The following is an 18,237-nucleotide window of genomic DNA, read 5'->3' on the forward strand; positions in this document are numbered from 1 at the left end:
TCTCAAGCCTCAGAAATGCTACTTTGTGGTATGTGAGTTAACCCCCTGAAGTACCAACCAAGTGCTAGGTGAGTCATTGATGCTGCCAAATAGTGGAAAATGATCTGCTCTTGTGAAGAACAGTGAGCTGGAACGATCCTTGTAGTAGTCATGTACTTAGGATTGAAATTAGGAAAAACTGTTATCTTTCCAAATTTTGAGAAGTTTATTTCACAGAAGCTGCCTTTTTCTCCTGTCCTGGAAACAAACATAGCAGCTCCAGAGATGTCTGAAGCTTTTCCAAGTCTCTGTTTGAGAACACGAAAATGAAATTGTTGCATTGGTTTTGTTTGTTAGAGAGTGAGAATTACATATATCCAGGTCAGAATATGGCTTGTGCAGTATTCAGTGTGGCAGAAATTGAAGCAGAACAATAACGTGATTGAACTAATAAACTGCTTCTTTCTTTCATTAAAAGGAAAGAGCCCCATTAATAGCTTTTATTATATTAGTGTGTATGCCTTTGAGTGACTATTAAACCAATGATTTCTCTTATGAGTAGGTACTGTGCAACATAACAAGTGCAGGGTTTTTTTGAGAGATACAAGTAACATTACTTTTAATTTCTTTCTTTTGCAGCGTCAGTACTACTAGATGGGCAAGTTTCCTTAGACTTGCTCTGTAAATTTTCTAAAAGTCTTCATAACTGAAATACTGGGATATTTCAGAGGGGAAATACTCAGAGTTTCTTCTGTTCATTCTTTAGTTGATAAAAACTTCTCATGTTTTTTAAGGCCTTTTTTTCCTTGATGTAGCATCAAAAAAAATAATAATTCCTTTTTCTCTCATCTAATGGCAGCAAATCTCATGAGCGTGTCTTGCTAGTGGAGTTTACTCCTTCACAGGGCGATCGCTTTGTTTTGCGGCTTTAAATTGTGGTTGATCCTGCACCTTTGACAAACTGTAGCACTCCTGGAAGAAGGGGGGAACAGGAAGGAAAGGAATATCTCTGAATGCAGTGTGCATGTATGCTTTAGGATGTTCATATTGAAGATTTGAGGGACACTTTAGTGGCATACAGACTTGTATTGACCTGAGCCCTTCGTGACCGCGTTCTTCTCTAAGGATTGTGTTTCTTGGAGGTAAGAACCCGCCCTGACGTGTGCAGCAGACCCTTGTCATGAACTCAATGTAATAAAACTGTACTTTTTATCTCTTGGAACGGGGAAGAGACTACTGTACTAGCACACAGTGCTGTGTTACCAGGCTAGTTTGTATATAACATGTTGAACCAATAGGAGCATATTCCTATCCTGAGAAATGTTTGTGGTGTGCATGTAAGTGTACTATATAAATCTCAGTGTAAGAGCTGATGATGTATGTGTGCTTTTTCAGACAGTACAAGTATTTGACTGATTGCACTTGCAAGGATAATTATTCCCTTGAGAGCAGAATTCTTAAAATGAGAGCTATTTTCTGGAGTTGTATGTTAGTGGAACTAAAGGCTGCTTCAATCTGTAGGCATTTTTTAACTGTTTTGTCAAAGTGGCCTTGGGATAGAGTTTTTGTATGTTTGGACTTTGGTTAGAAAGCTTCTCATTCATCTCAGGTCCTGTTATCTGTTAATAATTTTTCTCATATATTTTTCTTTGGCATAAAGTCCTCTAACTGAAAAAAACCCACAATTGAACACTTTAGGCAGTACCTTGATCTGCACGCCAACAAGAAAGATAATGAAATCCATTTCACTTGTAACTATTTGAAGGAAAAAGATCATATTACTGAAAGTCCATCTGAAAGTAACTTTTCAGAGAGTTGAGATACGTGAGAGGCAATATTCCTGGAGAGAGGTGCTATTATAAGTATAGGAGGCAATACAGAAAAAGCTCAGAGAGTTGGTATAAGAATTATTTGTGTCCTTTTAGACAGTACATTTAGACAATACATTGCCATTTAATATCCAGCTGTTGATTAAGAAAGAATGGACACCTTCCATTTTGGGTGAGAAGAGGGTTAAATTAAAAGATGTTCTTGCCCTTGGCTTTGGTTGTAGGGGGAAGTGAAGTAACACTCAATAAGATACTTAGCATTTTGTAAAATTACATAGGTGAGATTAGAGATTTTATTTTTCTCAATTTTTTTTGCTCATTTACTCATAATTTTCCCTGCTATAAAAATTAGTCGTTGTCTGAGAAATATTTTTCTGATGATGCTATCTTTATTGTTAAACTTTTCGGATAATAAGAATAATAATCTTGTTATTAAAATGCTGGGCTAGAAAGCTGTGAAAAATTCTTTTTTGTAAGACTTTTTTTAACCCTTAGTAACTTATGTTCTTACTCTAAAAGGTAGCATTTCTGTAAAGAATGCACAACAGAAGTTTTATTTAAAAATGTCAACAAAGAAGAATATTTGCTGCAGTTATAAATGCCACTTAGATATGAAAATACTCTTTTAAACACTATTAAGGCTCCTTTAATATATCAGTGATAGCATCTCAATTATCACACACCACTTCTAAAACACACTGAAAGTTATCTTATTCCTTGCTTGTTCTATTGTCATAGTGAGGTCCCAGCCAAAATGAAGGGCCCTATTGTGGCCACAGTGTATGGACAAATAGTAAGAGAACACTGAAAGGCTGCAATCTAAACAGGCAGGGCAGACAAAGAGCATATTATCGTGATTTTAGAGATGGGATACTGAGGCACAGAAAAATCTAATCAGAGTCATGCAAGAATGTTGTTTGGGAGCCAGGAATTAAGCCAGCTCTCTCCTTCAGTCCAGTTGTACCACCTTAAACCATAGTCGCTCTTCTGCAGAAGATAATACAGCTTTGCAGGCTGTCGTGTGAGTGCCAGTTGTGTCTTGCTGAGTGTTTATGAAGGAAACACCAGTTGTAGGATTAAAGTCTTGTTTCATGGCAGTCTGCACAGAGGAAAAAGGAGTGAAGGGTTTTTTCAGCTGTAGGATTTTTCTCCTGAGAACTGTTTTACTGCATAGATAACATCTTTTTGTTAGTGTGCATTGACAAGAAAATAAAAGAAGAAAACCTGCAATCCTTATAGTGTTTCATTACTAGCACTCCAAATTATGGAATTATTAAAAGTATTGCAAATTCATTGTATCTAAAAGATTACTGTCTTTTTGCTGCATATTCAGTAGTCCCTAATATGACTATTAGTAGTCCCTAATACGATGTATTCAGTGTTTCCTTACATTAAAAAAGATTAAAAAAAATCAGTAAATATCAGAAAAGTTATTTTTCTTTCAAACTTTATTTTTCAGATCACTAATATTTGATCACTTAATATAAGATTATTGAAGCTATGGTTTTAGCAAATGGGGGAAAATAAGGAAAAACCACTTTAGTACTCATCCTGACCCACTGTAAAGATGATGTGTAGCCCAGAGATACTGTTGTTTAGTTTACAGATGGACTATTAATTTATTTTGATTCTTAGTATTTATTTTGACTTGCACAATGGAAAGCTTCAAGTCTTTACATTAAGTCCACGTTGAAACCGTGCTGTTTTGAAATCAGGTAGTAGCATACCTACCTCACTAGTAAATACTTATGGATTATAGTGAACCCTTAGGATTATTGTGGTGTGGAGGGAGCAACCCTTGTTGGTTGACAAAGAAAGAAAAATTGACATTAGTTTATGCTATCTTCTCACTTCTTCATCCAACCATAATCAGAAGGCATGTAAGAACCAAATAAATTTCTCGGGTCACTCTGGCTGTTCCTCAGCCATTCTAATAACCTCACAAGAGCTCATTTTTTTCCTTGAGGTGGTCAGCTAACAGTTGTTAACTAAATTTGAACATTAAAAGATATTTGCAAGATTTGGTTTGGAGTAGAGGAAGATCTGCATTTTCTCCAGAATGAAAATTATTGTATTTTTATTTCTTTTTAAAAGTCTTAATTGGTGAAATAAGGAGGAAATGTCTTGTGTACATGGAACAGGTTCCTGGAATAGATGTTGCTGATGGTCCTGCTGCAGTAGTGCATGCCACTCTCCTATGTGAGACCAAGTATTTTTAACTTTGTCAGGTTGTCCTACCAGTCTTGGAAAACTAATCTTCAAAGTCTTCTGTATACAAAGTCAGGAGGGGGTTGATAACAGTTGTAGCTCTTCCCTAGTTTCATGTCAAGCCAGCAAGATTGTACTTGGTGAATATGTTATGTTACTACTAAGCTGAAGTTAAGCATGTGTCAACCTTTTTAAACATTCTCCACCTTTCTTACTTAGCAAACTAAGGTTTACTGCTCATGTTAAGTGTAGCACCAAACAGGATCAAACTAAGTGCTGATGAAGCAGCTCAGGAAGATCAGTCTTGTAACAAAAGGAACAGGGAAGCCTTTTACTGCTAAGATGTGAAGAGAAGCAGCAGATTACTATGCAGGGTGCAAGTGTTAGCAGTGTTCTTCTAACTAAATCTGTCTTCAGAGAGCAAGATTCAGGCAGATCCAGGTCTGCTGGTACCTGTCAATAAGCTGCAGTAATATAGGCTCCGTAACAAACCACAATATCTTGTATAATGACAACTTCCTGAAAAAATAGTTGTTCTCTGTTACCATAAAGTAGGTATGTTTTCCCATCTCTCAAGCAGAGCTGTCTCCTTCAAATTCTGCAGGTTTTAGTTTGAAAGACTAGAAAAGCCTTTTTTCCAATCCCTTATTCGCTTTGTTGACTGTATTGGTGTCAGTCTTGGCAGTCTTGGAAATCACCTATGCTTGAGTGGATAGTACAGCTGTAGAAGTATGAAGTAGACAGCCTTCATCACAGATAAAAGGGAAGAAGTTTCCCTTTAGCATTCTTGGCCAGACTCTTGGTGCCAGACTATCAGAAAGTTAGATCTATGGTAGGACTGTTTGAATGGCCTGTCTTTCCAGCAAAAAATTCCCTAATTGTTACCCATACTGTGTTTTGACATTTGGGTCTGGACGGACTAATATAATGGAATTTTCAGGACACTAATGACTTGCAGAAGTCCAGTATGCTTTTCTGAAACCCACTTATATCTCAGGCTCCAACAAGGGTTGCTCCCTCCACAAATGAAGGACAGCACCACCAAACCTGCAGCAATCATCAACTGTTCTGATGCCAAAGGTGAAAGTTGAGAAGGGGTCCCAGGTACACTCTGCATACCCTGTGTACTTCTGTAGCTTGGAAATACTGTGAAAAAAATTCAAAGATTACATATATGTCAACCAGCATTTGATATCTCCAGATCTTTACCTTACTGCTTCTGCAGGACCAGTACATTCATGATGTTTCCTTGCCTCTTTAGTGTATTTGACTGTGTGTCAGAAAGTTTAACCATCTTCTGGCAGGAAAGTCAAAAACTGAAACGCTGTGTATTTCTGTGAGTTATTGTAGTTAACTCATAGATGACATCTCTTCCTGTGGCAACGTGTGTTTTCCTGGCAGAGAAGCTCTCAGAGTCTACCTGCTGCAGAAAGTGTGGATGTGGTACAACCCTCTAACTTTTGCTAAAGGTCAGACGTCTAATTCTGGAGAGCCATGCATCAATCTGAGCTGAAATTTAGTGCCATCATCCATGAAGGGTGCTACTTGTGCTGACAAATCTCATTTGCAGCGAGACTTCTCTTGATACATGTTTGAGGATGAAAGGATTGTTCTGTTGCTATATAGTGGTTCGTGGAGACTCTCTAGTCAAGGTGCATGACACTCACTTTGAATTATGAGGGAAATGAAACTGATTTCCAGCCATTCATTCCCTTATGTCTGCCTGTGGGAAGCTGAGAAATCAGGAGTCTAATGCAGAGACTGATAATCTTACTGCACAGTCTCTAACCTTTGTATGCACACCTGTGTGCAGCCATGCTCACTCTCCAAGGTTTTTGATAGTGATATGTGTGAGATCTGAGAGAAATCCACTATTTCTGCAGGGTTAGAAAGTGTCCTCATCAGATTTTTGCCACACTGTCCATACTCAGGAGTTTGGGGAAGTTTTGCTAATATGTTCTACACAGCAGATGTCACCTCTGCTTCTGGTTATGGGGTGCATAGTCTGGATCCTTATAAATAATATGTCTTTTTTTCCTTGCCCCCAGTAATTTAATTTTTGCTGTCATTTAACACTACTATTGCTGTCTTGAAGATTTCCAGACATAAGCAAGATGAAATTTGTAGCTGAAGGTGATATCTTTAATTACTCACTGTACCTGATAAGGAAAATAGAGACATTTGGGGGCACACATCTCCTTAAAGCCCAAAAGCCAGATCTAACTGTTAACCTGTTGATCTATTTAAAGACACTGTCTACATTTACATGACTCTTCTAGCTTGCTTTTGAACACATGAAAACCCTATTTCTTTCTTGTATTTTGCTCACCTAGATTTTTGAGGCATGTTTTGTATCTGATTTGTGGAGGATTTGTTTTGGGATTTTTTTTCTTTTGTTTCTGTCTTTGGATCCCTTAACATGTTTAACCCCTTAATATTTTACAACATAACAGGATTTTGTTCTGGGTATTGACTTTGTACAGTTTTACAATAGTAGACTTTGTAAGTTGTTGCTCTAGTTCCTGGAATGTGTTGTTAGATGTAAAATGAGAGGCAACTCAAAATCCAAGTTCATGAGAAGGAAGCTACATGGTACAATCTAATAATTAAAGAAACACGTTAAGACCAGTTAACAATTGTGTAGACAATAGTTTGATGTTGTAGGAGTTGTTACAATTGCCTTGTGTTCATGTTACAATTACACTTACCTACTGAAAACTAAATACTGTGTAATTGAATGATGCCCGTTTCAATTACAAACATGAGGCTTATTTCCTGTCACCCTGCTAAACTCTATTTTGTCTTGCTTTGGAGCCTTGTTCCTTTCTCCAAATTCTTCCATGTGGACTTGCAAGAGAAGGGCCAGTGCAGGGCATTACGAAGTTGGTGAATGGTCTGTCTTTGCTCTAGCAGGTCCTTTTCAGGGCCATCCCCTGTCACTCCAGCCCTGGGCTGCAGTGTCCAAATGCAAATGTTCATTAAAATTCATTAATATATTTTAGCAACTTTAATGTTTGAATTTGCCCTTAGTTTAAACAGATGATAAAAAAGCAAAAAGAAAGTTATTAACCAAATTTCCCATAACCATCCAAGCAGACCTCAGTGGTCTATAACCTCTTCTCTTATATGTGCACTGGTTTCTTAGTACCTGCACCCTCCATGTCCGAAATGGGAAGGCTCTTTACTTGAAGGACAGGCAGAAAAGCCAGTGTGTTCAGAAACTGAAAAGGTAAAAATTACCCTGTCTGATTACATTACACAAAATAATTGAAAAGTTAAATGGCATAATGCGAATCTGATTTTAGAGATTAATTCATTAATCTGAAGTGTTAGAAACCTAAAGAATTATGTGAAAGGAGATGATAAGCTTGTGGTGGTTGGACCCTAGCTGGAGGCAAGTACCCACCAAAGCTGTTATATCACTTCCCTCCTCAGCTGAGGGAGAGAAAATATAACAAAAGTTTCATGAGTTGAGGTGAGTACAGGGAGAGATCAGTCACCAATTACTGTCACGGTCAAAACAGAGTTGACTTAGGGAAATTAGTTGAATTTATTACCAGTCAAAATTAGAACAGAATAGTGAGAAGTAAAGCAAATCCTAAAAACACCTTCCCCTCACCCTTCCCTACTTCCCAGGCTTAACTTTATTCCCAATTCTCTACCTTCTCCCTGCCCACCCAGGGAATGGGTGTTATGGTCAGTTCTTCACATGTTTCTGCTGCTACTTGTTCCTCAGGTAGGGGAGTCCTTCCCTTGCTCCAGTGTGGGGTCCCTCCCACAGGAGATAGTCCTCCATGAACCTCTCCAACACGAGTCCTTCCCACAGGCTACACTCCTTCACTGCTCCAGCGTGGGTCCCTTTCCATGGTGTGCAGTCCTTCAAGAACAGGATGTTCTAGTCTGGATCCCCCATGGAGTCACAAGTTATGCCAGCAAACCTACTCTGGTGTGGGCTCTTCTTTCCATGGGTACACAGGTCCTGCTAGGAGCCTGCTCCAGTGTGGGTTTCCCGGAGGGTCACAACCTTCTTTTGGGCATCCGCCTGCTCCAGCATGGGGTCCTCCATGGACTGCAGGTGGATCTCTGGACCACTGTGGACCTCCATGGTGAGGCAGGCTGTCCCCTTGCAGCCCATGATCTTCAACACGTGCTGCAGGGGAATCTCAGCTCCAGTGCCTGGAGCACCTCCTCCCCCTCCTTCTTCACTGACCTTCGTGTCTGCAGGGTTGTTTCTCTCACACATTTTCTCACCTCTGTTCTCTGGCCACAGTTACTTCTGTGCAGTGAGTTTTTATTTTTCCTTCTTAGATATGTTATTACAAAGGCGTTACTACCACTGCTGGTGGGCTTAGCCTTGGCCAGTGGCGGGTCTGTCTTGGAACCAGCTGGCATTAGCTCTGTCGGACACGATGATAGCATCTGACAGCTTCTCAGAGAAGCCACCTCTGTAGCCCCACCCTCCGCCACCCCTGGTACCAAAATCTTGCCACACAAACCCATTACAATGCTTCTGAATGTTTTTATATGTCACAAATTAATGAATGTGTTTACTGCTATCTTTAACTGAGAGGCAAATAGCCTTAGTTTTACAAAACTTCTCTTTGAGCCAAGTGTCTTCCTTTAATATTGCAAAGATACCTGTGTGACAGATTTCAGTGTAAGCTACAGCTACTCCACAGTGGTTTTAACTGGTCTTGGTCCTGTTAGTCCTCCTGCTGTCCAGTTCTGGACTCTGCATTTCCTTCTCCTCACACCAGTGATAGCATTTATCAGGTTCTGCAGGGGAGCAGCTTGTGGAATTAAATGGTCTGAAAACATTTTCCTGTTTTGTTCTGTCCTTCTTTGTATTACTTTGCTCCTGATTTTAGAGTTGTCTTGAACTTGAGTCCTTGTATAATCAGTTAATTGATGGTAAAAGCACAAGGGAGGGATAGGAATATGAAGCTTGGAGTCCAAGCTGATGCATAACTTTGATCAGTTTAAATTCTAAATTGTGTACAGAAAGTGAAATAAAGACTCCATAAGCAGATGAACTATCTTGTGCCTACTCCAGGAGCTAAAGGACCATGTGCCTCCATATAGGAAGTTTTAAGAAAGTTTTCTGAGGAGAAAAAACTTACATTAGCTACTGTCTTATCCTCTAGATTCCTTAAAGAAGTGGAAAGCTGAGATTTCTTGGTGTCACAGGTATGCAGCATACTTTCTGACCTGGGAGTTTTGGGTTTTCTCTTCCAGTATTCTTGAGATACATTAATCTGGTAGCCCAGGCAATTCTGGTCCTATATTGTCTAATTACTTTAGACTGGGATGGCAAGTAGCCTATATAAATTACATAAAAGTCTTCAGAATTGTAGAAGAAAAGCTTTGTCACATTTTCACATGGTGATTTCTTTTTTCTTTTTTATTGATATGTAGTGTCCTATGCAAAATAGTAAAGTCAGTGTTGTGTAGCTTACTTTATTAATCCCTTCCTAACACAGGTTGTTACAAAAGATATGCAGGTATGGTTAATTCACAATATTTGTTTAGATCACTAGTTCCCAATTATGAACTTTTTGGTTTTTCTTTTTTTTGTGGGTCTTCGGGAATGGAAGGCACCACTTACATCTTCAGTATGGTTTCATAATGCCTAGATAAGGCAGTGTAGTACAAAGTTTTTCTGTGTCATTGGGGGTAGTATTTATTGTATAAACTATAATTAATGAACTATTCTCAGCATTCTCTAGGACTGCCAGTATCCTTATGATTGCTCTAACCTGGGAGGCAGCATACCATTTGACCATACAGGACTAATTTAAAGGTATCATGACCTTGACTCTTTACTACACTGACACTTAAGTCTATTTGCTGCTTTTTCTGTTGTTTTTTTCTTTGTCACTGTCATGTTTCATTTATTATTGCTGTTGCTGAAAATGCCAGTATTTGTTTTCTTCTCATTGATTTTTCTTCTCACTTGACTTTTTAGCATGTAGAATCTTCAATTCCTTGCATAAACACCCAAAGGACATCAGTCAGTACTTAGGACAGTTGTGTTTGGTCCTATGTTAGTTGTGTCGTGCATATTTTAATTCTTGTTTTTTCCTCAATTTCATTATTACTTTAGCTATGACCTGCATTTTTCCATCAAAAAGAAATGAGTTTGAGCATTACTTTGTGGTTCTGACCCTGAAGTTAGCCATAATTTGAACAGGGTCTGGGGGTAAATGACATCCAGCGATCTCTTTCCACTTAAATTATTCTGTGATTAATTGCAACTGTGACTCTGACATTTTCAGGAGTAAAATGCAATTTATATTGGCTAACTAATTACTGAAGCAACTTACTGGTTTCTGCATAAAAAAGGAAAACTAAAGGAAAACTGCACTCAGGAGACAATAAGCTGATGTGAAATGGAAAGAGTGTGACGTTCATTTCCATGATAAGACTAACCTGTCTATGCAAGTGTGCTTAACTGCTGTCTGAGTAATACCTGAAGATGTCTTTTTATTGTTTCAGTTTCAAGTTTCAATTCACTATTCAAATTACTTAGTTTTTTAAGTAATCTAATGCACTGAAAGGTTTTGTAGATTCCTCCAGTTTTTGAATGATGTACGGATTTGTCACTTCTGTGGAACAAGAGGGAAATATTGGGTACATTTCTAGACATGAAGTTTAAAAATCTGTAGCTCCAGGAGCTGGAGGAACCACATAGATTTGTTTTTGTCCATTACCATTTTTGCCATTTCCTTTTTCTTTTTTCTTTTTCAGCTTCTCTGTTAGTTTTCAAGCAATGTGTCTTGAATAGTCTTTCACTCCCTGCTCCTCCCTCCCCGTCTCTCTCCTGGCACATAAACATCACTAATATTTTTCCAAGCAGACTTTCTGTGTATATTTAGTGGAGAAACAGATATATAAGTTAATGTTTAAGGTGTGTATAATTCATAGGAAAAGATGATAATTAAAAACTTGATTTCCCATGCAATGTTGTGAGGTCTTACTGTTTGACAACCTTAATTCTGCAGTGGAAGAATGTTTTAGATTATTTCTAACTTGTGTTTTATTATACAGTGGGATGTAAATGATTAGATAATAATAGAGGAGGAACTTCATATAAGTCACCTGCCTTTGATTGTTACTAAAAATAATTCCTTTCCATGTGTTATTGGAGAAGATAAAAAGTCATATCTGACACCTGCATTTTTGTGTTTATGCCACAATTTGCAGAAGCAACATTTTCTATTGTTTCTATGATATTTGTGGTTTTGATGCACATTTCACCAAGCTGATGTCTTACAAAACTATATCATATGGCTACAGCTGTCTTTTTATTTGCAAATGTTAGTAATATAAAAACTACAAGCAGAAGTTGTATTTATTTTTTGAGTGCCATAGCAATGTATACACAAAGTAATATTTTGTTTAAGATTTTAATCTAGGAAAGTAATATTTCCAACAGTTGGCATTCACTGTCTCAGATTTCCACTTATCTTGCATATTTTTCATATGGTTTGGTATCCTATTAGTTCAACAGCTCATCTTCAAGCAGGGCTTTTGTTGTTGTACGGTATCAACTGACACGGCTGGGCAAAAGGTTTCATTCTGAGGGGATGACGATTCAGTACTGCGAGGAGTGGGGTATGTGTAGATAGCACTTCTGAAGAGTGTGTGGGTACTGAAAAACAAGTTATCAATTCTTTCTTGCCGTCAGGAGCCTACTTTGAATCTATTGGAAATATCTTCCAGTAAAATGAGGTAACTGTGAGCGGGGCTGTGGACTGCTTTTACCCAGCAAAAGGACTGGGCAGCCCTTTCTGTCTCAGACTTGTGTCTGTCTGTATTTACACATAGGGAACAAAGAGGTCACAGGCTCAGGGAGAGCTCACCATGCCAGTGTGGGATAAGTCATGCCATCCATGGTCACTATGTTTCACTTTTAGGGGGGATGCAGTTTTTGGTAGAAAATAAATACTCTTTGCAGTTATTTTTCTGTCCCTCCTGTTTTCTTTGTACTTTGAAAACTATTTCAGTATTATTTCATAGTCACTCACCTTATTCACTGATTATAACCTGTCTTCTTTAGTGGTCTTGTCTTTTTCCATGAAGTCTTTCCTGAGCTAGCTTTAGAGACACACGTTTTCTTTCCCCAAAATTAGTCCTTCCTGAAAAGCTTATCACCATTGCTTCTGACTAAGCAGGCAGGGAGGTGTGATTGTAGCTTTTAGAAGATAATTTTTTGTTTGGAGAGGCCATTGTCTTTTTTGCTGCACGCAGGAGGTCTAAATTGTCAAATGGCTGTAATCTGATCTAAGAATGATACCAGCGTCCAGAATAATGCTTCAGTCCTGGTCACTTTGAGTAGGACATGGGAGCATTGAACTATTCTTTTTTTAACACAGAAAAACGTTTATAAAAACATATAGTTGTATATATTTTCTACTTTCTTTTTAATTTCAAACATTCCTTGCTTTATTCGTTGTAAATTCTCTGATCTGGATTGCTTTAGTAATATTATTACATCTAATAAAGTGTATCCCCAGTTGGAATTTGTACTGAGACAATATTAATACTTCATGCAATTTCAATTAAAAAGTAATTTATATATACTCTGTGTGTGCTTACAAATCATGAGTTTAATCATGAAAACAGGCTTGTGCCAATCTTGTTAACATAGATGAACTAGAAGAGGTAGTTGAATCTGTTTGGACTTGATGAATTTTCCTCTGCTAAAAACTCCTGCATAGTGAGATTTTTAAGGAATCTTAAAAATCTAAAAGTTAGTGTTTAGTTTAAGCTTTTACCTGTTCTGATTCAATAATAGTATATTTGCATGCTGTGATTCTTATTTCCAACCCATGAACTTGTGTCCTTGGGATTCGTGGATTATTTTAAGTGGACTTTTGAGAGGGGGCTAATAGCTTCAGTTCATATCAGAAAACTCCCATTTACAGTAAACGTTTGCATCTCCACTGGGCTGTTTCTGGACAGCTGCAAAATGAGAAAACTTCCGAAGTGCTGTTTCAGGATGTCACTTACTCTGTGTCTGTGCATCCTTTTGATGCTGTGTTTCTCACAACAGCATTTTGATGTGTTTTTCTAGACATCAGTGCATATCAACCTCTGCCACCGCAGTATGATAAAAGGTCAGATTTTATCCAGTGCTCTTTTCCCATTGGGTGCAGTGGTGTTTGCCAGGGTTGTGGAGCAAGCTCACAGATACCAGGACATTTCCTTCACTGCTCTGTCTTCTTGATGGTGCCTGATGAAAACATAGATGGTTCTGTGATCCTCTGAACTAACCTGATTCGTAATTCCACTTATGTCCTTGAATGGATTTCTCCAGTATTAATACCTTATGTTTTTTATAAGTTATTCCCTGCAGCCAGACTTCATAAAAACTCAGACAGACCCAGCCAGATGTTAGATGCCTCAGAGCTGGGCATATTTTAAAGGCTGGGATACAGAGCTGTGAAGGTTAAATGAACCTAAGGAATTCCAATTGGAAAAAAATAGCGACTTTTGTGTTTGCAAAGGGCAGAGTCTGTATGTTTTCATAAGAAGATTGTCACTGGACTATTCAAACAACAGGGAAAAAAAGTATTTTAAGTTGTTGAGATATTTTAACCATTTTTGAAATATTTCATAATTGTAATTAAATGCATGTTTTTGAGCTGAGACTTTTTGTCAAATCATATCCAGAAGAAATACTCCTTTCTGTGGAGTTTGCAGTGCTATTAGTGGAAATCTGTAGGTTCCGATCAAAACTATTCAGCTAAGAGTTGCCAATGTAAAGTGATTTTTAAGATCACTGATTTATCACATTAAAACAAGAAATAAAATAAACAGGCAAGTTGTAGTGCCTGCATAGTTTTGTTTATTTGTTCTATCAGTAAGGAGGATTTGATTTAATCTAATTTTGCAGTTTTGGCTTCACCAGTACTAACACTACACCAAAGGAGTTTACACTTCACCACTGGTATTCTTTTAAATTTAAGCTGAATGTGTTGACTGCATTCATCTGGCTGTGCTGTATTTAAAGGCCTGGTTAGTCAAAGACCAGCACTGCAAAGGGGTCATGACTGGTTAACCTTTCAACTGGATTTCATAGCCTGATATGAGCAGTAACAGAGAGAAGGTTTTGGTTTTCAGGGGATAAAGGAACGATTCATATAATATCGTACTGTGAAATACCTGCAGGTTGGTGGGGCTAGTTTGTGCCCAAGAGTGCTTGAACGAGCCTCTTTGGATCTGCTTGTGGTACTGCCTGAATTACTGTGAGAGGGATGTCTTGTTCCTCTGGGTTTCCAGGGACTGAAGACACTTTGCACTTCATCCTGCGCACAACTGCCATCATGAGCAGTGGCGTTACCTACAGTGGTACAGGCCACAGCAGAATTGCTTATAAAAATAGCTCTGGGGCCAAAATGATTGCTTTGGTTAAGAACTAATGAAATAAGGTACCTGCTTGAGTCAGTTTTTGAAAGGAATCACTGTTTTTTAGAAATACACGATGTACTGGAGAAGTAGGATTTAGTTATTGATATTCATCAATCACAGCTGCTGTTGTACGTTTGTCTTCACGGAGGGTCTTCTCATTTTTCTTCATGTTTAAAAGGCGGCAGGTTGATGTTTCAATCTGAGTTGGAAGCTGCATTTGCAAGTCCTGTAATAGATTTCAGATGCTGCTGAATAACACTGGAATGCGATTTTACAACATCTTTAAATAAAGATGTCACTGCCCTGTCCTGAGAGGTAGCGTGATCTGTGGGGCCGATACTTGTCATGGGGTTACTAATGCAGCAACACCTTCATTAACAACACTGGACATGGTGACATGATCCCACTGAAGTACATAAAAGTGACTGGAGTTTCCGCCCTCTAAGCCGAGCTGTGGTGGATGAGTATGTGTGCTTGTTCTTAAGTTATAGCAATGCAGAGTGAAACAGGTTACCTCACTTGTAATGTTAGAGCTCTGAGGCCTTCAATTAGTAGTTTAAGCCCATTTTACTCTGTTTGTAATGGCTTAAGAATGCATGTATTGCACTCTGTGTTTCGGCTGAGAGGGACAAGTGCCTGTCATTGTCTGACTGAACCCATCTTTGGATTTCATGAAATTCCTCATACCATCACCCGAGAAATACCTCATTAACCGACTTTGTCTCTTCCCAGAATATTTGTTGGGGACAAACAACAGGGCATTGGAACTAGAGAAGGGCATTTGCACAGAATCAGAAATTTCATGTCATGTTATGAACTTCCTGACTGTATTTTAAGCTGTAGGATCCTTGACCTTGATCACTATAACTAGCTTTTAAGCAGGAGCCTTTCTCTAGCAATTTGTGGTCAAGCTTGGAATATTGTAACATGGAGCATAACCTGTTTCCTAAAAGGATCTTTAGGTAGAGATTTTTAAAAACATACTACTTTACTGTTTCAGCAGTTGACCAATACAGAAACGCTTATTCCACTTCTTGGCAGTGAGTGTTAAGACAAAGGTGTTGCAACCTGTGTTCTGACTCAGACTGAGGGACGAGACTGCAGCATTAGTACAGGACCTTGAGACCCAGAAGAGGGGAAAAAAATCTCTGTAAGATTCTTTAGTAAGAAGCTCTTATGGAGCAATGTATAAATTTGCTTTGTATAAATTAATATAACAGTAGTGGCCCTACAGTATTTTCAATTTTTTTTCTTAATATATATTTAAAGCACAATTTCTAATTCTTGTATATATTTTTAACTTTCCCACAGATATGCACTTATTTGGCCATTATCCAGCTCATGATGATTTCTATCTTGTAGTGTGCAATATCTGCAATCAGGTAGTCAAGCCACAGGTTTTCCAGTCACACTGCGGTAAGTGCATGTTTTCTTTCCTGAATTACAGTGCCAAACTGGCTTATGGTTCTCTTAAGAATCATTGCATACAATCATGACAGAGGCATTGCAGATAGACTTTTCTGGTTATCTTGTGTTCTTTCCACAGAAAATACCAGCAATGCCTTCAGACAAGCGTATTTCCTGTAGAGGAAGTTAAATTAGTTGTTCTAGAAGCTGGGCTTTTCACGTGGAACTTGTTATACTAAATTAACCTATTACAACAAATAAATCCTGTTAGTTAGATACTAGCTAGGCTAAAACTATTATGACCTAACATTGGATTGTCTTTTATCAAAGCTGCAACATGAGGTCTGTGATACTGACCTACATTAACTAGAAGTTGGATGTTATGGATTGTTTTCTGATGGGATTTATCCATAGCTACATATAGAGTTTATTTTTATATTTATCATAGGGTTTAGTTTTTTACGTAATTGGCATTTTGAGTCACGTTTCTTAAATTAACATTTTTCAAGAGAATCTTGAGAAGCAGCAGAAATATGCAGATGTTTATTTCTGAATTAGTATGACAACAGCGAGATGACAATTTTGATGTTGACTATTTGTAAACAAAATTACTCCAGTTAGAAATTTTTGGTATTGATTAACAAACTACTTTCAATTATTTCTGAAAAACTTCATCCCAAAGTCTGGTTTATTTATTACTTACCCTATGGTTTATTTGTTATTTGTTCAGTGATTTGTTTCTGTGGTGATTTTTTTTGTTGTTTTATTATTTTTTTAAAGGATTGCAAAATGTGACTGGAATAGCTAGCTTTGCATGAGGTTTAATCAAATTTAGTTTAATCAAAATAATTTGAAGGTGATTGCATAATAATGAAAGGCAGCTAATACTGAGGATGGAATCAATTAAATACATTAAGGAAAAAAAAGCCCAGCGAGATTTTCCTTGCCTAAATATAAGAAATAAACTTCACAAATCATATACCCCTCTCTGTCTTCTTGACAGCAAAGCAACTCAGTAAGGGGAAAATGTAAGTGGGATGGACAGAAAAGAAGTTTATTTACTTTTAAAGTTGTATTACCAAAATACTTCCTTCCTGCTGACAACCAACCAGGAGCAGCTGCATTCATGTTGTGAGGCAGTTGTATGACTCGCCACCAGCTTTGACCTAGATTGAAATAATTGTGGAAAAATGGTAATAGTGAAATATCCAGTGAATAAGAAAAGATCTAAAAGTATTATTATAGGGTGAGAAGGGCTTATTAATTTAATGGTGGGGCCAGGTGTTGATTTTACTGTTTCAACAAACCATCCTGCTTTTTTTTTTTTTTTTTTCAAAATTTTGTTCTTACCCATAGTCTTATGGTTCTTTTTTCCCCAGCTTATGATTCTTTCAGTGACAGAAAAGCTGCTCTGCATGTGGTCGTAGGTACAGGGGGTACCATAAACATTGAACTGTGCATCAATAAATGATGTGCTGCAGAACAGAACCCATGTAACACCTTGCTGTCGCCTTCCATAGTTGTGCTCTTTCCAGGACATGGCTGGTTTGGGGAGCAGTATAAAAGTTGGGCCTGTTTTCATGTAGTAGGCATATATAGAACGATGTTACCTCTAGATGAGAGTAAATTGCTCCATGTTAGAAAGGACTTTCTGATCTCTTTGTAAGTAACGAGTTGTCATCCATGTTAGTGTATTGCGTGTAAACTGCAAAGATCCTGTGAGTTATTGTCTTTTTTTCTTTTCCTCTTTTCTCCATTATTCCATTATTTATACAATTCCTTTTACTTCATCTTCATTGTAGCAATCTTGTTACACTGGATGATTGAATGTTTAGTTCTGAATTGCTTGTCTTAAGAGCCTAAGGTCAATAAAGACTTGAAAAAAAATAGACTCTATTTTAAAAACAAAAGGAGAATACTGAAAATAATTGACCAAAGGTGTTACCTCTTGAAGATTGTACTTTATCTAGTCAGACTTGTTTCAGGAAAGATATACAGGAATATTGCTGAAATGCCTGTGAAAAATCTTTAAATATATAAATAAATTATTTTGTTTTAAAGAAAAAACAGTAAAGGTGATGTACTAAAACCATATAAAGAGGTTTTAGAAGATAGAAGGTTTCTTGGAGGTCTTGAGAATTACCGTAAAATAACTAATAGTTTATTTTCAAAAAATTAATCTGTTAAAGGTACTACCTGTTGTATATGTGAAATGCATCTACTAACATACAGTTGTTTTCATAAGAAATAAGATCTAAAGAAGAGCTACACATAGATGTTATTAATTGATCTGTAGTTGCATTGTCTGATTAGAAAATTATAAAAATCTCCTATTAGAAAACATATCAATCATGAGCTGCTTGTGGCTGAATAGTCTCTCGCTGTATATGTGATGATATCA

General features: G+C 37.6%; 1 protein-coding gene across 3 annotated transcripts in view; it reads left to right on the forward strand.

The window, feature by feature from the left end:
• The window catches only part of ATXN7L1 (ataxin 7 like 1), a 114,711-nt gene that overhangs the window by 23,069 nt on the left and 73,405 nt on the right, over positions 1 to 18,237 (forward strand). For all 3 annotated transcript variants that reach the window (XM_027679347.1, XM_027679346.1, XM_027679348.1), the window contains exon 3: positions 15,741 to 15,845. In XM_027679347.1, the coding sequence (XP_027535148.1) occupies positions 15,741 to 15,845 (105 nt within the window). The remainder of the gene's footprint in view (positions 1 to 15,740; positions 15,846 to 18,237) is intronic.

Source organism: Neopelma chrysocephalum, unplaced genomic scaffold (genome assembly GCF_003984885.1).
Source record: "Neopelma chrysocephalum unplaced genomic scaffold, ASM398488v2 Primary Assembly neopelma1_45, whole genome shotgun sequence".
In the NCBI taxonomy this organism is placed as follows: domain Eukaryota; kingdom Metazoa; phylum Chordata; class Aves; order Passeriformes; family Pipridae; genus Neopelma; species Neopelma chrysocephalum.